Genomic DNA, 20,950 nt, shown 5'->3' with positions numbered 1-20,950 from the left:
AATCTTTTGTTTGCAATTAAAATCCTAAATTAAAAAAAATTATAATGTGTATCAAGTCCTAACGTACACATTAAGTTAAAAAAATGTCGCATAGACTAATTTAAACGGCCAGATATTCAAGAAAGGTGCACAATAACTTTTTTTAATATGCATACATTAAAATCTAATATTAGTTTAAGCTACACTACTTAGGGGTGTTTATCTGGATTCCAACCCAAGTATACTTAGATTAGGACTTAGGTTTCAAATTCGGGCCGGAATTCGGATAAATCTAGATTTTTCAAAACCCGGATTATTATTTTTTTTTTTTTACAAAAGTTTTTTATTATTAATTGGACTTCAAATATTTTGTCTCTATTTAGAATTTCAAATCTTATTCTCAATATAATATAAGCCTATAATATAACATGAGCCTATAAACACTTAATTAAACTTTTTAACTAAATGCATGTAAAAATAAAAAAAAAAATATTAATCATGTAAAATGCATGCGACATATAAGATGTAATCAACTACATATTATATTATTTGAACTAATTTGCTAAGAATATTACAAAACACATACATTGCTTTAATTAAACTCTAATACACAACAATTTTTTTGCAAAAAATAAGACATTTTTCCAGCAATTACTCTTCTTCCAACAATCACATGATAGTGGTTTTAACAAGTTCTCTTGACGGAATCAGAAACTAGTATTTGATGATGTTGCACGCCATATGGGAAATAAGCATTTGTTACAACCTGTATAAACTAGAAGTTGTAATGCAAGTTCTCAATCAATGAGCTTAAAGTTAATTAACCAGAAAGAAAATGGAACAAAAAAACTGAAAAATGTAGGATTTATATATGGTGAAACCAAGATTTTGCATGAATAGATACGTATTTACGCATCGTGCAATGTAATTTTGGAAAAAAAATAAAAATAAGGAATAAGAAAAGAACTTACATTATGATCATTGATGAAAAGTCCACCAATTAGGTTTGCCAATGCCAAGGCTACAATGTTCACTGCAATACATACGACATAAATATATTTGTGTTTAGAATTTCATCTTACTTGCAAAGAAAATAGTAATCATTTTCATTAATTAGCTATATATGCAGCAATACCTCCTAGTATTAATAGAATCGATCGAGTTAATAAAAGTTGAGGATTTGGAAAGAAGTTGGTTTGTAACATGCATCCATGCAACTCTAGAAACAAATACGAACGTTAATGACAATAATGGATAATACAAACTGTGAACATATGAATCTTACATTGTATGTCAGTATTATTTCTAAATCATTTTTAAAAATTTCCCCAGTACTCTACTATGGTGAGTTCCACCGTTTGGATAAGAAAACATTTGGATGTGGGTAATCTAATTATTAAGCCGTGATTATGTAGAATTTAAATAATTTTACACACTATATGTACTCTTGTAACTGGCTCCCTTAAAAAAAATCTCATTCCATTACTACTACACACAGACTAACTGGCCGTGAACTACCACTTTAATTGTTTCCTTTATGATAGCAGAGAAATTTATCATTTTTTCATGAGTACTTTTAATTTGGGTTGCAAACCATGTGCATTGATATCAGTTAAATCATGATGAAAACCACCATTCCTATCAGCTAATGTGCATTGATATGTAGGGGTGTTCATTCTGGTTCCGACCCGAGAATCCGGGTATATCCGGACCGGGTTGATCCGGGTTAGCCCTGGGCTGGAACCCGGGTTGATCCGGATTTTTGAAACCCGGAAATCCGGGTTCCGGGTTGTACCCGGATTTTTTTTTTTTTTTTTTAAAGTAAAAGCCACTATTTTATTAATTTTTTTTTCTAAGAAGTCAAGTTCTTGAAACACATAATATTTGTGTTCTAAAAATACTAAATGCATGTGAAACAAAAAAAAAAAAAAAATCCAATATTCATCTATGCATGCATCACAATGCAATCCACTACATATTACACTCATGGTATTTATAAATTACACTAATGGTATTTATAAATTACTTTACCAAATACAAAATTACAAGAAAATGAGTTATAAAATCAACAACACGGTCTTCCTATTAGTGATTTAATCCCATACCAAATAATAGTCCATTATCAATTCCTGCAGCCAAGAAATCAAAAAGCTCATTAACTAGTTTTTTATATTATATTCAAATAGAATATTAAAAAAGAGTAAAGAAAATGAGTATAAAAATTTATGGTTTTATTTATAAAGATTGCAGCACCTCAAAATGGTTTTGAAATTAATGACGATACATCAAAATAATATCAAGAAATGCACCCAAACAATCCTAGCTAGTTAAAGGGCAGTCAGAGAAAAGATGCATATCAGATTCAATATCACCCAAAACAGTCCATTGTATGCTTGCAAGTGCATGTGCTAGTGTTTGGCAATAATGTTTTATAAGTACAATTGATTGGGTGTAGCAATAATGTTTGGCAAGAATCAAATATTTTATATGAGTTGAACTCATCAATAGTTTTCAATGAATAAAAGTATGTAACCAGATTTAAAAAATAAAAAACTTCGACTAACAATTGCATAATTCAAGCAAATACATTTTCCACAAAAATGAGCGGAAACCCACCCTTTGACTTGGTGGAATACACAAAAGTGAACTTTCAGATAAGCTTGTTTGGGTAAGCAAAATTAAAATGCATTTTAGGTCAAGTAATATTGAGATTAGAAAAAAGAAGCATGAGCTAAACATCATTATTAGGCCACCAATCATCTATAAAAAGCATTTGCTTTTCTCTGAAATAGTCAAGCAAAACAAGTCTATAAAACACTATTCACCACCAATCACAATTAAGAAAATAATACTATACAAAAATCTAACAAAGTGTTTATGGTAAGTTTAGGCAATAGATGTCCATTTCAGGATCAAAGTGTTTATGGTAAGTTTAGGCAAAGACAGTAAACAAAATCTTGGCAAGATAGTAAGTAAAGACACTAGTACTTACACATCCATTTTTCATATAGCAGTTGGAAGTTGCAATAGCTTCCATGATCAGTCTTTGAAACCATTCAAGCATTGAACAGATAAATATTTATTAGCCTTCATATTCTCAATCAGTAAAGCAGAGGATTTTTTTTTTCTATATCAATTTTTGTATATATATTCATAACCCCAATGGATGATCTGAGTAACGTAAGTGGTTAAGCATAAGCATAAGGAACAAGATATACCAACATATGGACTTTAAAAACTAAACATACAGAAAGTGTTGATTAAACTTGATATGGACATCAATCTCTTATACACACCAATGTCCCAAACAATCCATGAGTTATAACAGCTCAACAGAGAGAGAGAGAGAGTGAGGGTTTCGAGTAACTGGTAGATCTGGTCAACCAAAACACTACTCACGCACTATCACAACATAACAGGTTATAGATCTAGGTGACGAAATAAAACCCAAAAATATTTTGGAATCCAAAGGCCCCAATTTTTTTTTTTCCAAACTCCATCCAGAAACACAACTAATTTAAACATATATATATAGAAAAATCAGAGATACAACATCCTAAAAACCATTTCTTCCAAATAATAACAAATCTTCAATATATATATATAGATATGTTGTCGGATATAACAGATCTAAACAAATCTTCCAAATAATAATAACCGCCCACGACTCTAGCATTTTGCAGCGAAATAGATCTAAACAGATACTCCTCAAACATTCAAATAGATCTAACCTATAAAAATACTCCTCAAACATTCTAAAAAAAACCCCAAAATCAACAAAGGGAGAACAAAATAGAGGGGAGAAAGAAAACTTACCCAAACAGAAATCTGTTCTAATCTCTTGGATCTCAAGCTCAAGCACTTCCACCGTTCGGCATCGCAGATAGCAGAGAGAGAGATAGAGCATATGAGAAAGTGATTTCGGGAGGGGCTAGGGCATCGCAGACGCAGACGCAGACGCAGGTGCAGAGCAGAGTGAGAGAGAGAGCAGATAAGAGAAAGGCATCGGGGGTATGGAGGCGTAGGGCATCGCACTTCGCAGAGGAGGGAGAGGGAGAGAGTAGATGGGAGTTGAGTGTGATTCGCCGGGGGGGTGGTGCCGCTAGGGCATCTGTTTAGGTTTTATTTTTAAACCCGAGTATCGAGTTTAAAACCGGTATCTGGGTGTCAAAACCCGCATCCGGGCCAGATGGACCTGGGTTTTAAAAAGCAGGTACCGGCCCGGGTGTATTCCGGGCCAGAACCCGATTATCTGGGTTCGGGATCGGGCCGGGAAAAAACCGGACCCGGATGAATAGTCTTATTGATATGAGATATCCGAGTCTGAATATATGTTGATAGTGTTTAAACACTTTAAGAAAGTAAGATTATGCAAGAAGAAAGCACTTACTCTAGATTTTTTTCTACATAAATGGGAAGAGAGACTCACAGCAGCTTTTGTTGAAGATGAAGCTAGATAATCATCTAAAAAAAATATTAAAAATGAGTTAGATAGATATTAAACCGAGATAGTTAGATATTAAAAAAATATTTCAAGTTTCAAACTTACCTTCAAGATCCATCGACTGTATGTATTCTTTCAACTCCCGGATGTCAAAAGGTTTGGTCCTTAACCAATTTTGAGTGCAAATGAGGGCTTCAACAGTCATCCCTTTTTAGCTGTATCTTCTCTTCGTTATACAACTTAATACAATCCATTTTTAAAGTAATTCGGGATGACAAAGTAAATTGAGACTCTAAATCAACCACGTACTCAACAAATCCTTTGTTCTCCACAAGCCTAAAAGGCAATTCACACCTTATAAAAAACTTAGCGGTTGACACCCTAAGTTTTTCTGCATCATACTTCACTAGACTTTGTGGTTACACACTCTTCCCTTTGCATCCCTCTTAACACTAGATAACTGACTTTTTCCAACTCTTTTAAATCTAAGAGGGGAAGTTATACATACATTCTGGAGGTGATGTATCATAGATGAAGTGTCATTCTTGTAGTGACAACTGTATAACTTAGCGCAATAATTGCACTGAACTTTTGGATTATTATGGTCAATAGGTTGCACTTTAGTAAAGTGTTTCCAAACCACCGATTGGTTACTCGGTGTTTTTTCTTATTGCTTGGGTAAAGGTGGGATGAAATGGGTAGGTTGTTGTGTATATGTGGATGAAAGGATTGGAATACTCCCATGCTCCTCTACATCCACCGGAATAGACGAGGAGTCACCACCAACCCCTTGTGTTGTACCGACATTACAACTCACAGAATTTTCTTCCATCTGTTATTGAGTAATAAAAACCATTAAATACAATATAATAAATAATCAAACACTAATAATCAAATATAATAAAATATAACAGAGAGAGAGAGAAATAGAATTATATATTATATAATTCTTATTTATTACAAAGCTAAAATTCTTATTTACAATATTATACATGGAATTATTAATGTTGTAAGGGTACTTTTATTTGATTGTAACAGATACCCGGTGTGCCAAAAAAAAAAAACAGAGAGAGAGAGAGAGAGAGAGAGAGAGATAGAGGAAGAGAAACCAGATTTTAAGAGCATCAGCTAATTAACAAGTCCATATCTGGTTATTATTTGAGAAATTATGTTGTTTTGAGGTTTGTATAAGTTCCGGTTGGTTTTTCAATTTTGTATATTTTGGTTAGTAGCTTTTTGGTTTGGGGTTCAAATTGCTATCGACTAATGTATATATCTACCAGTTTTATTTTTCAGTTTGTATATTTTGGATTGCATTTATTTGTCAGGGGGTGTTCAAAAATCGAATTTTTGGATTGTATGTATGTCTTGCTGTTTTTATCACAGTTTGTGTATTTTTGGTTGGTAATTTTTTATTTGAAGTCCAAACTGGTTGAGAGTTTGTATCTATTTCAGTTTTGTAATTTCAATTTGTATATTTTGGTAGGAATTTATTTCAACATCTATGTTGAAAATATATCTTATTGTGATGATTAATTCTTTTCCTTTGTATGGCAAGTACCCTTATGTTTTTAGGCTTTTAGTTTTTTTTTTTTTTTCGTTGAAACTTAAGGGTTTCATTAAAACAGTGACATGTTCCAGTCCTTACATAAACTTTACGTGGCAATACACATTAAAAAACTAAGATTTGGTGAGTTTCATTTCTGCAATACTTTTGATTTTATTTAGTTGTTCAAGTAAATTATTTCTCATAAATGATTAAAGGTTTTATGAATTGAAAAATTTATTGCAATATCTACAAAAGAACAAACATATTATTATAATTAAAACAAAAAACACCATGGATATTCCTTTTGTCTCCATAAAATAACACATACAGAAATACATTTTTTTGTCCTGGAAACATTTTGTATTGTAGAATTTATCCAAATTTTTTTTTTTATAATTTATTTCCTTTTTTCTGGGCACAAGAGGAATGTTCTTGGTCTTTTTTGTTTGGTTTATTGGTGTAGTTTTCTTGGTCCTTTTTTTCAGCCATGTTGTGGAATGGTTATTGAGGGGGAGCAGCAAAATGTGATAGGATCCTTTTAGTAGAAACCGTGTTCCATTGAATACGGTACACCAGAAAAGTAAGTACTAGACGATGAAACCTAACAAAAATATATGAATATGGTTCTGAAAAATATCCATTGAAGTAACGAGAGATGGACAACTTGGGGGGTGAGTTTTTTGACTCGGCATGGGGGCTCTGACCCTGCATGCACAAGTTAGCTAGGGCCAGGCAAACATGCATTTCCCAAGTTGGGTATTTCCCTAACAATTAAAACCAAACCCAGAAATCTAATGGAGGTTCAGTACTCTACTCAACAACAAATAAAAAATATACAAAACACAAATCTAAAAGGAAAAGCATAGGCTTAGCGCCCACAAGCCACAGAAACCAACACCCATTAACTCCGATTATCAACAAATACAGAATTCATAAACAACCCAAACCATTATCAACCAAGTGATTACCCCATCCATTCCTTACGCACAGAATCATAGTTACAGGAAAAGAGAGAGAGAGAGAGAGTACCCAAATAAATGAACAACACCCTAGAGGGAAAGGTCGACAGCGACTGGGATGCAGCGACCGAGATGCAATGACGAAGATGCGGCGACGGTGATGGGGTCACGACTCATGGTGATGGAGGCAAGGGCTTAGGGTTTCCGTGTTTTCTCTAGCCGCAGCGTAACAAGACAGCAAAGAGAGAGAGAGAGAGCGAGAGAGACACAGGGGAGAGGGGGGAAGTGTATAACCGATATCAAAACGGCGTCGTTTTGATACTGATTTTTATTATATAAAAAAAGATCCGGGTACTGGGTTTTAAACTCGGTACCTGAACTGGGTTGGTCCAGGTTTTCAAACCTAAGTTTCGGCCAAGGTTTGATCAGGGCCAAAACCCGAGACTAAAACCCGATTTTCTGAGTTCCGAACAGGGCTAGGAATAAATCTGACTCGGATGAACAGTCCTAACACTACTTCTCCACTTTTTATAATTTTGATTGATCCCATTTCAAAATAAAAACTGACAATTAGTAGGTGCATTTACTTTTTTTAAGAGAGAGATACTTAAATATATTATAATGAATAATGCTAGATACAATCCTAGAGTGTATAAATCTTACACACTCCTTTGGAAAAAATGTAAAATCTACCATTAAAAAATTAAAATTTTCATATAAATCTCAAATTTACCCTTTTTAAAAAAAAAAAGGAATACGCAAAATTTACATATTGCAAATGTCATTTCTCTATTATAATTTGGCGGCCCATCTCATAAAATAAGTTGGTGAATGTGTAAAATACATTGTAACATTTCAAAAGAAATTCAAGACATTTGAAAAAAAAACTATTTAATGGTATAAGTGGGGCCCCTTAAAATTATTATAAAGAGGCAGAATTTCTTTCTCACAAACAATGTAGAATAATAAATATCATTCACCACATATACTCACTAACTATGCAGTTTAAGCAAATTCATGATCTTTGAGCTTTGCAAGAGTCAACATTTTTCCTTATTTTATTTTGATGATGTTAACCAAGTGAAGGAAAATAATGTCGAAAATGACAGAAATGATTAAAACATATGATCACGTGATGACTATGGTCCTCCTGAATAATCAATCCATTCGACAGCCTGAAAATCCTTTTCGAATCAAACCAAACTATCAAAAGTACTTAGACAAACTCAAGGTCAAGCTGGTCACATTGTGGTGGTCTGTGCGCATGTTCAGGCAATGTGTTGGAGGACGGGTAGGGCGCGTAAAGTAGCAATCTGTAAACCATTGGTGCCCACCATAGATAATCTTTCAAGGAAAATATATTATTTTTCATCCAAAATTATCAGTTTTTCAAGACATGTTTTAAGTGATTTGTTATTAAATATTTGACAAGAAAATTCACATAAACCATGTCATCAGTATACTTAGACATAATGACAAATCTAAGATAAAGAATAGCCGTGCTCTATTTCCAACTGCCAATATACGATTGGTAGCCAGGCTGGACTTTCTAAAAAACCCATTGAAAGTATTCTGGGCTTCAACATCAGCTGGTCCAGTTGGCTAAAACGCATATACAAACGGGCCAGAAACACAAAGCCCACTCCTGATGTTAAGTGTTTCTATTAGGCCTTGTAATTAGAAATTAGAAATTAGAAAACAAAAAATGGAACTTGCTTTGACCACCCTCCACAAATGGAAAGCTCAATCAACAAAGACGTTTTTTTTTTTTTTCTTTAAAGCAGATTATATCAGGAATATGACAAATGCATGATGCGGGAGATGCTTATATATCCAAGGGACTGAAAGCATCCTCACCTTCTTCATATTCATCTTCTTGGAAATCTAGCTCCTGGAGGCACTCATCTTCAAAAAGAAAAGGTGCAACGTCTTCGCTTCTTTCGTGGGACTTCCTATCATTCATCTCTATAACAGAGATAATCTTTTTCTTTATACAGTCTTCAACAATTTCACCTCCCACTCCCTGACACTGCAAACCAATAAGAGAAAAGCATTCTCCCTGGAAGCCTGAGTCGTTGGAAGACAAAATTAGGCCAGCAATTGTTTTTGCGAGATCGGGCGCATAACTGCGAATCTGTGAATGAAGAGAACTAAGTTCAACACCTACTCACCATTCACCAACATGCGTACGTCAAGTTGCTAGATCAGCACAATTATATGAATAAGATACTTATTTGTCCATCGTAAATGCCATCTACAGACAACTACTAAATAAGAATCCTTAATCACAAATAAAAAAAAAATGATACCCATTTTTCTCACAACAGAGACAATCATGCAGTACATTTGGTTTAAGGGAAAACTTCTTTATTAAACCAACGAGAATGGCCAATATCGAACCATTTTTGCGAAGATTGTTCATGTCTATTAACCCAAAAAACTCTTTGCAAGTTTTCTTTTGATATACTAACAGTAGATATATCTAACTCTGGGGAACAACATCAAGAATTTATGGATTTTAAATAGTGCCATATCATTACCATAAACGTGCACATCGACGAAATCATTTTCTTTCCAAGCATTAAACATTCAGCAGATTTTTTTGCTGCAGTAATAAATTGTATTGGTACTCACTGCAAATGGCAAAAAGCATTGCATACATACATGTACATTATTCTATGCATATGTATGTACCGTATATACAGTAAATACGTACGTATATATACACACAAGTGCATAGAACAATTTCATATTAGTTCATACGAAACAGTGACAATTATTTACTTAAAGAGTGCTCACTGCAGTAGAAATTCTAAAGATGTCATCTATTTGTGAGAAGAGAGGAATTTACCTTGAGGGCATGAGCACTTAGAAGAACTCCCGCATGTTTCTCCTTCAAATCATCCAATGCAAGTTTCACTGCTCTTTTTATGAGATTTCGATCAAGTTGAGTCTTTTGCTTCGCAGATGGCATTACGGCCTTACTGAGAAGTCAAGGAAGAGATACATATAGTAGCTTACATTTGACAAACACTTTTAATTTTCATTCTTTATTGTTTGATTTGGATTATGAAGTCCATAAAAATATATGCCTGGGAGGAAATTCTTGCAATCCAAAAAAGGACCAAGATCCCTGCTGCCGCGGCCCCCACCCCAGATTTGCCAATGTATTACCATATAAAATAAAAATTATAATACTCGTACATAACATAATAACTAAGATACACACATATACATATAATTGGAACTACAATCAGAAAACATGAAAGGGTTAACAGACCGAAGTGTATAGGTATTGGATATTGCTTATGGTAAGAATGGAGGATGATATCTATGCGAGTATTTGGTGGCAAGCCTTCCCATTCCAAAAATGCATAGCCACCTTGATTCGCAATGCTTTTCAAGGTCAACCCAAAACTTCTCCAGTCAATGCTAGTCAATGCCTTCATAGATGACTGGGAGACCGAGCAAGGTGAAAAATCTTTAAAATAAATAACCTGGAAACAAAGATATTCAGATCATCCAAATTAAAAACCAACTAAAACAGAAAAAGGAACAAAACCGTTACTGAGAATAAAAGATAGTTTTCTTAGACTTTAAGCAGATGACCTGCATTGGTCCTTAAATGCTTTCCCCATACTCTTACTTTCAATATTTGGCATATCAAAAGATTTATTTCCTAAGAAAGTGATTGGCATATGGTTTTGAATAGAGTAATGTCATATATACTATCTCATTTTCATCCAACTATGTAAATGTAGAACTTTCTGTAACCCTTGGATCTTCTTTTTTATTAAAAAAAAAAAAAAAGATTGACGAGCGATGCCATGTAACGTCCCAATTAAAGGCTCAAGCCACATGGCATATACTCCAAAAGGACTAATCAATTATACAATTGGAGCCCCATTGAAACAATATAAATAGCAAGAACTTCTCATTCTCAACCAATGTGGGTCTCATACACTACCAACCCTTATCATTTTATCATTCAATATGGGGTATTACAATCTCCCACCCCTACATTCCCAACGTCCACGTCAGGCCCATTTGTCATAGGTGGCATAGCTCAAATCTCATATTTCTAATTGGGACAAACTCTAATACCATTTGTAACGCCTCAATGGAAGGCCCAAGCCATATGGCCTATACTCCAAAATGACTAATCAATGATACAATTAGAGCCTCATTAGAACAATATAAAAAGTAAGAACTTCTCATTCCCAACCAATGTGGGTCCCATACCAAAGGTGCACTTGCGGGAAACTCCTTGCCGAGTGCACCCTTGGGATTAGTCGAGACACTGTTCCCAAACACTCAGTGCCAATCAAAAATAAATAAACCAACCAATTATTCCAGTAGGATGACATAAGTGATTGTAGGAAAAAAAAAAACAAGCATACTTGATAGCATAACTGAAGCCAATGTATATGGGTTTCACCCAATTCAAAGTCGTTTAAGTTTTCAACGACAAACTAGTTTAATTAATTCAACAACATGCTTTAGTAAATTTGATATTTATGAGGAAATTGTCTTTAATTGAACCATAGGCAGCATAGCCTAAAATCTCCACCTCAAATGCACACCTCAACATACTAAGCATAGAAATAAGATGCCAAAATAAATAAAATAAAATAAACAAAGGGAAATTTTTCATAACTTGCCAACCAACTTGTCCAAGTCTGAGGAATGGGCTTTAATCCGATAATTTTCCAATATCGAGGTGGGACCAGAGATTGCGAAGACTCTGACCAAACTCCCAACTTGATAAGATGATATCTCTTTGCTAATCTATATATTAATTGAACTCGCTACATGACAATGCAAGACCCAAACTAGTAATTCATATGCTTATGCCTGATTTTCTAAATACTCAGTGACATTTCGAGCTTTGTACATACCCCGATCCTGGAATTTAACATTTTGGTAGATTGATACATTTGTACATAAATAAAATAACAGCAGGTGACTTATTTAGGCTCTCTCAATCCAAAAACAGCACCTATTTCCTGCTAGGAGCTTGGCCCCTGAATTAAAGCTATCAGCTCTTGTTCTAGGCCTGTGTACTTGTCCTAGATTGTAGCATGCCTACATCTTCTTTCATTATATATTTAATTAGTAAGTACTGTTAAAAAACTCACCTATAACAAGTCAGGCCAAAAGAAGAAACATTTTAACAAATATAACTATCATGCAACTTTCCATATCCAGTGACAAATGAATCTATACAGTCATCAGTCATTGAGATCTATAGCAACAAACAGTAGGCTTTAGTGATTCTCAGCAACAAGACAGACAAACGCAAGTACAAACAGTAGGCTTTAGTGATTCTCAGCAACAAGACAAGCAAATGCAAGTGATCCAATTCCCATGGAGACTTCACATTTACCAAAATGCATTGATGGTTATTTTTTATTTTAAATGAAATGAAATAGTATAAAGCTGAAGATATTAAACAAACCTCACTTTTAGCACCGCTAGTCCTGAAGCAACTACTGATTGGCTCTGATATTTCACTTATGGCAATCACGGTGTCCATCATCCATCCAGTATTCTGATGGCCTTCTGTGCAATATGCCGTCCCACTCCCAACCTTGAGATGCTCCCTAACACAAAGGGTTCATTGACAGAGAGAGCATCAAAAAGACTTTGAAGTTAATATTTACAATATTAAGCATGCAGTATTCACCAAAGAATATAAGCATGCAGTATTTGCCAAAGAATATAACCATGCAACTGGCAAAGCACAATGATTCATCCTACTAACTCCTGAATAGAAAAAGTTGGGCCCAAAAGAAAAAACAGACACCCAATCATGAATTTAATATGAACTTGGAAACTTGGAAAGCAAGCGCCACACTTCTTGTATCCATGCTTCAAAACATAATCTTCAATGCTGGACTTCAAACATTCAAGATTTGAGGCTGAGAAAGATAATGGATTGGACTCATTTGCTAGAAAAACATGTTCACATTGAGATCCAGGAGCATCCCCACGTTCAACTACCAGTTCATATGCAACATTCTGGAGAAAATATGAATATCATCAATGAGATAGCGACATAGTCATCATCACAGTCATACAAATTTGCATTAGAGCAGCACTACACTTCCCAAAAAAAGGTCCCGAATATACTTTCCGAACAGCACATTTCACTTTTTTATTTTTCTTTTCTTTTTTTTTCATGTATTTTTTTAATCATCATAAATATTTTTAAAAAAATAAAAAAATTCACAATATCATTAAAAAACACTTCCTTAATCACTAAGTAAAAAAAAAAAAACTCATTCGGGGCACTTTTTGGGTCCCGAATTCGGGACCCAAAGCATTTCTCTTGGTGAAAATCAAAGTGGTGGCTCAATACAAAAATAAAATAAATTAATTAAGCTCAAAAGTTGTAGGAGAAGGTTTTTTAGTGGCATCAACAATGTTTTGGAGGTAACCGTTGTTTCATAGACAGAAGTTGACCTCTTGAAAAGAAGGGTAAAAAAATTCCTTTCAGTTTTTTTTTTTTTTTTTCACAAATTGAACTGAGATTAGTAATAACACAGTAACTTTTATTATATAAAGCATGGGTAGTAAGTAGAACTCACAGGAATCTTTAGCATGAGCATCTGCAAATAAAATAGAAAACAGATTTGGGTGAAAAAGGAGAAACTGGAAGAAAATTTTAAACAAGGACGTTGACAAAGTATGGAAAGTGAGTTGAGAAATGTTAATTGTGAAGCAATGTAATATCAATCATTCGAGCAGCAGAAATTGTGTTCCAATCAACTCAAAATGCTGAGGATCCTAGCAACGGTCTAAAAATATATCAAACAAGAAACTTAAACCAACTACTAGACAAGAATATAAAGAACAAGAACCCATCGTTGATAAGAAGTTGCTATAATCTTCAATCCTTCCTGTAATTTAATTACCAGCCCTTATTCTGAGTCTGTATGATCCTAAGTTCTTTTGTCCCTTGCAAGGCCACGTAAGTGTTTGTTTCTGGTTCTAGACGACTATAGTGATTCATAAGCTGACAAGCAAATGACCAAGTATGGGATAATAGCCAAAAGCGAGTTACTCAGGTTTATTTACCAGCATTAGCGACACAAATAGAAACAAAAGAATCAGCAGAACTGGGACAACAAACCTTTTGAAAGAAGCAATTGATCTCTGCCACCAACGCATCAGCACTTTCGAACATGGAGAGAATTACTTCAGTCCCACTGTAAAAATGGCCATCCAGCAATTACAAAAAGAAAATCTACAAATCAATGATACAAGAGTTCGGCTAACCCGCATGCCTGAATTTCACACCATTTTTTGGGTTTGAAGGTAGCCTAGTCAGCCTTCTGGCAGAAGCACTCTCTTTTAGATTTAACTGATAGTGATATACCTCATTATCACATTTGCCTGCAATCTCCGCCAAATAAATACTGCCAACACTGAAATGGATACTATGCGCGCGCGCGCGCGCGCACACACACACACACATATATATATATATGTATATATAAACAATAATTTCAATAAAATCTAGCTTCCTCAATCTCAAGAAGTAAAATATTTCAGCCACAGGATCAGTGAAGTTTAATAGACAACTAGACATAATTTTTTTTTATTGGCACCGAGTGTCCAAGAACAGCGTCCTGACTAATCTCGGGGGTGCACAAACCCTCAGCAAGGAGTTTCCCGCAAGTGCACCTTGGATAATTCAAGAGAAAAATCCCTCAATCCGATGGCCCCTAGAAATTGTTTGCACCTAAGGGAATCCGAGCCTTAGACCTAGGGGGAGCATACCCCCAAGCCCAAGGCCTTTACCACTTGAACTAACCCCTAGGGATTACAACTACACATAATTAATGATATAAAATGAAACCAGGGAAATCTTGAAAATCATGAAGCCTCAAAATTGCCCATTACTGTTAGAGATAAAGAGAAAATCAAATCAAACTCAAATTAAGATGGTATTTGATAATTATCAAGATATTTGAATTTGTAATTATCTATAGATTATCTTATCTTATCTCCGTGTAATTTCCCTATAAATAGAAGCTTAAGCCTTGTATTCATTTGTTTTATAATAAGCAAGATCTAGTCCTCAAAGTTTCTTCTCTCATTCTCTCTTCCTCATTTTCATCTCATTTTCTATTTTATTTAAATTTCTATCAATTACTTCTGTATTGTAAGCAATCTCTCTCATCGCACCGAAAGTTTGGAGAAAATCAGTTACTCGGAGAAAAATGAAGCTTACCAGTAGTTCTTACAGATAGCATACCATCTGCGTCAGAATGACAGACATCAATCAAACCACACGTCAAACGGTAGCGCATAAATATTCCCATTACAAATTGAAACAAATAGGTGTGGATACAGCCAACGTTAGCATTCGTTGAACCTTCTGAACAGTGTAATAAAGATAATATCTGTACTCTGCTTACCCCACTTTTCGTCGCCAATGCTTTGTCTTGAAAACTTCAAGCCCTGAAACTCCTCCAGGCAGCTTCCGACACCCGTATCTGAAACTGCTCATAAAGAAACCAGCAAAAACTTCCTCTTATTGTGACACAACTCGGAACCTTCTCAACTGTAATTCCTAAAAGGTAATAAAATCTGCTATTGTTGCATTCAATTCAGCAAGAAAGCAAACGTTTAATCACAGGCATTGCCAGCTAAAACTGGAAAGGAGGGAACAGAGCCAAACGACCAAAAGATGAATAGGAAAACAACTATCATGTTTAACAAAAAAAAAAACAAAGCAAAATAAAATTACCAGTGAGAGAGGCAGAAATTTACTTGAGATTCGACTAAGAAGAGGATCGGAAGGTAGAGAGCATTTGACAACAACTGAGAGCCTGCATGGCTCGCCGGATAAGCGGCATCTTTGAGTCGCCGAAGAAACCAGCTGTAATCGATGCCATTTTTAAATTAGTAAAAAAAAAATTAAAACATCAGATCGAACAGACATTACGGGGCTCAGTAGAGAGACCGGGTGTTTGCAAAAACCGATCGATGAGGAAAATGGAAGTATCTCTTGCAGATCACAGAAACTCACTTGCAGACAGATTACATTGGCGGAAGCAATCTCCATTGGAGCCGGAGGAGAAATTCTTTTAGGGGGAAGCGAACAGAAAATAGAAGTGACTCCCGCGCGCCTGTAGGGTTCGACCAATTCTTCTTTGAAAAGACTATGGATAATGGGATGGGTTCTTCGACTTTCCAAGCCACGACGAATAACAGGGATCTGAAGTTATCGGTTCCATTACCGGGCCCGTGCTGGTAAAGCCTCAACCATCCGGCCCGTTTTCATGTCTCGCATGCGTTTCCCAGCCCAAACGGGTTCTATTTTAGAGAAAATAACGTTTATCAACAAATCTTACGCATCGAAACTTACCTGCTTGCGTAATACTATTTTTTTTTTTAAAAGGAAAATTGACATCTTTTATTTATCAGAAAATTTACATCTATGACCGGATGCATGTAGGAATATCTTCATATCAATCATTACCTCATAAACCAATTAATGCATTTAGAGCTCTACCAGTATATTATTTTCTTTTGTGACTGGTCTGGTCTTCATACCGCTAATACTCTCTACAGACAAACGGCCAAGAAACAACGCTCTACCTAAATAGAGATTCAACCTCACCCTACATAGAAAGAGAGGACTCAACGTTTACAGAGAAATGTTCAAGAGACGAATTCCTTTTTTTTTTTACTAAACAATAAGAAAAATAATAAGATAGATACGAAAAATGACATGTTACAATTCGAACCAACTCCAGTAGACTTCAAAATATGTGATGGCTCATAAAGGCACCATGCTTATCTCTTTTCAGCCACAAAAGTCAGATTTGAAAGATTTGATGATGGCGACTCTGGTGATCCGACGCATGTGGCGAGAAAAGCTGCTAAAATGGGTGGCACGTGAGGACCACACACAGTTGTGAGCAGAGCGTGAGGATCTTGCGCAATGATTTTTGCAAAACCATCACTATCCTCCAAATGATTTGCTGTCTGGGACCCTTCTTGTGCTGTGTGTGGCTCTCAATAGTTGACGAAAAATTATAGATCTATCTATTTCGACCTTGATGGAAACAAAAGAAATTAAGAAAAGAAAACTACCTTGATAGATAAAATGGATAGATGGGAAAAGGAGGGAATGAGTGGGAGAAAGAGTTTGCCTACGACTTTTCACAAGAGAGAGCGGCCTCCTTTTCTTCTTCCTATTATGTTTGCTCGATTTTCGAGTAATACTATTAGTATTACAACGTATTGAGTTTTTTTATTCGTCATTCTTTTATTTATCTTCTTATCATCAGATAATATTTTATTAAATATTTAAAAATTATTTATTATATTTTACATATCTACTAATTATTTGATGCCACATCAATAGACGTTTCTAGGATGATAAATGACATCTTTAACGAGATTTACTAAATAGATTTTATAAAATAATGTGTTATCAATTAAAAGTTAAAGTAAAATATGAATTAAATCAAATATTTAATATATTGGTGATGTGTAACCAATGAAATCAATTATCAGCTTAGTTTGTAAGACTTTTATCATGGTAAGCTTAATATCTTTTTCAATTAATAATTACTTATTGTCTCGTCCAAACTCCATGGAAATATGGTAAGAATTTTCTTAGAAGAAAGAAGTGCTTTGTTTAAATTTTGTTTATTATTGTTAACTTCTTATAAAGTACTTCGTGGGATTTCGAATTTATATCAAATACGAGATAATATAACTTATAGTATAATTAAAAATAATAATAAGTAGATCAGAACCCCAATAAACATGAGTCTTGCATGTTGGTCTCTGGTCAAGTAAGTTGGTTGCCGGTGTCTATAAAAATTATGTGAAGACAGTGCTGGTCAATTAGTCAAGGTCCTAAATCAATAATGCTAGAGATGGAATAAATTGTAGTACTGTGAGAGGTCAATCCACTTGTAATCAATCGATATTATATGCTATTTAAAAATAATTGCAGGAATCGAGATTGTGATCACATCCCAACATAATTATTATTATTCCTTAAAATGCAATTTATGTTTTGTTCAAGAGTTTTGTTGGAGGGCGGATTTAAGAAGAAGAAGAGTGGGTGGAGTCTCCTCTCTGTTTTTGTTGCATGAGTAGAGGTGGTGTACGGGATTGTCTAGATTCTTCTAGAAAGAAAATAACCATCAGCTCTATTGAGGACAAAGATGGCGGGGGGAGGAATGGAGAGGCTGGAAGAACTAAGGAAAAATCTACGGCTGATGAAGGAGAGTTCGATGATTGAGATCAATGGATTGGAGGAAAAGATGAAGGATAAAGGGGATAGAAGTTTATTCGGGAAAGTATAGCTTGACAGATTGATTGGGAAGGAGATAATCTCCTCCACTATGGCAAAAGTGTGGAGGGTAAGTAGGCCGGCAAAATTTAAGGAGGTTGGGAATAACGTCTTTATCATAACATTCTCAAGCCACAAGGACAAAGATAAGGTGTTGGAGGGTCGTCCGTGGTTGTTCGATAATAATCTATTTATGCTTCAAATGTTTGATGTCTTTACGCAACCAGTAAATTGTTGTTTGAGAGGGAAGAATTTTGGGTCTAGATTCATAACCTTCCTATGGGCTGTATGAACGAGAAATGTGGGTTACAAATAGGCAGATCTATGGGACAAGTGAGGGAGTGGACGTCCCGGGGGATGGTATCGGATGGGGGCGATACCTGAGGGTTAAATTTGAAATACCTCTACGGAAGGTGATTGCTCCGGGATGTTCTATCTCAGTGAATGATAGGAGTGTTTGGGTGAACTTGAAGTATGAAAAACTATCGAGGATGTGTTTCAAATGTTGGTGGATTCTACATTGTTGGTTGTGATGGCGGAGGAGGGACAAAGGACGAGGAGTCTCAATTTGATGTGTGGCTCAGAGCTGAAAAGAACGCAAGGGGTGGTGCTTGGCAACATATCCCTAATAGGTCAAGAATTATTCACAAAACTAGAAGAACTTTACAAAAAAGAAATCTCGAAGAAGGGAGGTTGGGTGGATAGAGAGATGGATGAAGAGATGGAGCCTTCTTTCAGAAGGATGTTTGGGTATGAGGAGGATCACAACTCTAAGGGGGGAGGAGAAAGGAGAAGGAAAATGTGGTGGAGGGTGGCCTAGATATGGTTTGGAACCATGAGGTGGGGTTGGGAGAGGGTGGTACAGTGAGTGGCAGTAAAGGTGAAAGGGAGAAGGTGGACAGAGAAAGGGGTGAAGGGCGGGAAGTGGAAGACCAAGGGGCGGGTGGGGAGGTAGCTAAGCCCAGTTTGGGTATTCAAGAGACCCATGGGCCTGGTACAAATAATATGACATTGGTTGATATGAAAAACAGGGAAGAAATTGATAGTGCAAAAGGAAGAGCAGGGAGCGATAGCTTTGAAGATGGCCTGGGGGAGAAGAACATCATTAACAAAGGCAGATGGAAACGTAGGGCAAGAGAGAAATGTATGCCTAAAAAACCCTCAGCAATATGTTTATCGAAGAAAAGGGTTTTGAATGAGGGGGAACCCAAGGATGGGAAGGTCGTTGGGTCAAAGAAAGTTAAAAATAAGCGGGAAAGGAAGGATGAAAATGAATCATATGGATTGGTGGAGGCTGTTAGGCAGCCCCGCCAGGGGCAATGAAAACCTTAAGAAGGAACTATTGAGAGCTTGCCAACCCCCGAATAGTTCAGTTCCTTTGCTTACTAGTGAAGGAGAAGAGGCCAAATGTAGTTTTTCTTATGGAAACGAAATTAAAAGCAAGTAGAGTTAATGTTATACAAAGAAGACTGGGGTTTGAAGGGTGTGTGGTAGTGGAACCAATTGGTTTGAGTGGTGGATTGATCATGACGTGGAGGAAGGAGAATATGGTTGAGTTAATTAACTACTCTCAAAGGCACACAAATGTCTGGATTGAAGAAGATGGAGAAAGGCCAAAATGGCTACTGACGGGTTTCAATGGGAACCTTGACACTTATAAAAGAAGAGAGTCTTGGGAACTACTGTCCTCTTTTAAACCTAATGCTGAGATTGGATGGTGTGTTGTTGGTGACTTTAATGAGATTGTAAGCTAGGGTGAGAAACCAGGGGGAAGACAGAGAAATGAATAGCAGATGGATCAATTTAGAAGAAGCTTGGAGTGGGGAAACCTCTATGATTTGGGGTGGAATGGAAATAAATTCACCCGATGCAATGACCATGAGAATGAATCCTTTGTTAAAGAAAGGCTGGATCGAGCTGCAGTAAACCACTATTGATTGAGTTAGGCTTCTGATGTAAGAGTAGATGTCCTTGTGACAATGTGTTTTGACCATAGTGCAATCTTGGTTAGTTCAAGCAAAGGCAAATGGGAGGTGGGGGACAGATGGAATAGCAACTTTAAGTATGACATGAGCTGGGATCTGGATGAGGGGTGCAAAAAACTTGTTGAGGAGGAATGGAGGAGGGGTTGTGGTTTAGAGGGCTCTCTGACCTCAGACACTTTTATCTGGATGCAGGGGTGCTCTGAGCCAATGGAGTAGAAACTTAATAAAGGAGAGAGGGAGGGCTATCACTTAGAAATCTATTCAATTGAAGCTTCTGCAAGAGTCTGATGGACCAGAACATATGGAGGAAATAAAAGGAATGAGGAAGGAATTTGATGTTTTATTGGACCAAGAAAACCTGAGATGGAAACAAAGGGCAGAAAGACAATGGCTTCAACATGGTGATAGAAATACCAAGTTTTTTCATGCATGTACAAATCAGAGGAAGAAAAAGAACTTCATAGGGAAGATCAAAGGTTCACAAGAGAAGCTAGCATATGAGCCAAAGGCAATTGTAGATGCTTTTCATAATTACTTCTCAGGGTTTATACATCCTCCTACCCCACAAAAGAACAAGTTGATGAATGTGTAACATGTACTGAGGCAATAATTATTGAAGAGATGAAGCAAAAGATAGAAAGAGAGTTCATTGAGGAGGAATTGGAAAGGGCTCTAAAGGAGATGTCAACTCTCAAGTCACCTGGTCCT

At 35.9% G+C, this 20,950-nt stretch overlaps 1 protein-coding gene across 7 annotated transcripts; it reads right to left on the bottom strand.

The window, feature by feature from the left end:
• Positions 1 to 5,214: 5,214 nt before the first annotated feature.
• On the bottom strand, positions 5,215 to 16,117 carry LOC109013679 (type 2 DNA topoisomerase 6 subunit B-like). 7 transcript variants are annotated; one of them, XM_018995842.2, is made up of 13 exons: positions 15,906 to 16,117; positions 15,713 to 15,821; positions 15,358 to 15,441; positions 15,171 to 15,197; positions 14,221 to 14,329; positions 14,067 to 14,142; positions 13,522 to 13,542; positions 12,789 to 12,952; positions 12,390 to 12,534; positions 10,235 to 10,428; positions 9,783 to 9,912; positions 8,789 to 9,065; positions 5,215 to 5,255 (listed from the first exon to the last, which is right to left on the bottom strand). In XM_018995842.2, exons 1-13 carry the CDS (start codon positions 16,005 to 16,007, stop codon positions 5,230 to 5,232), a joined length of 1,464 nt encoding a protein of 487 aa, XP_018851387.1. In that variant the 5' UTR covers positions 16,008 to 16,117; the 3' UTR covers positions 5,215 to 5,229. The 7 variants fall into 7 exon arrangements, with proteins under 7 accessions (XP_018851387.1, XP_018851384.1, XP_018851385.1 ...); XM_018995839.1 differs by lacking the exon at positions 5,215 to 5,255 and adding an exon at positions 8,344 to 8,576; XM_018995841.1 differs by lacking the exon at positions 5,215 to 5,255 and adding an exon at positions 8,345 to 8,576 and having other exon boundaries at positions 15,972 to 16,117.
• Between the last annotated feature and the right edge of the window lie 4,833 nt (positions 16,118 to 20,950).

The sequence above is a fragment of the Juglans regia genome, chromosome 13 (genome assembly GCF_001411555.2).
Source record: "Juglans regia cultivar Chandler chromosome 13, Walnut 2.0, whole genome shotgun sequence".
NCBI lineage: Eukaryota > Viridiplantae > Streptophyta > Magnoliopsida > Fagales > Juglandaceae > Juglans > Juglans regia.
The sequence above is the reverse complement of the archived record's forward strand: the minus strand, read 5'-3'. Positions and strand labels throughout refer to the sequence as shown.

Excerpts from the sequence above, each read along its gene's own strand:
- LOC109013679 (XM_018995839.1), bottom strand. The coding sequence starts at position 16,007 with ATGGAGATTGCTTCCGCCAATGTAATCTGTCTGCAAGTGAGTTTCTGT. Across the intron at positions 15,198-15,357 it reads CATTGGCGACGAAAAGTGGG|ATGGTATGCTATCTGTAAGA; the intron begins GTAAGCAGAGTA and ends ATTCTGACGCAG. Across the intron at positions 8,577-8,788 it reads AGAAGATGAATATGAAGAAG|GAGTGGGCTTTGTGTTTCTG; the intron begins GTGAGGATGCTT and ends ACTTAACATCAG.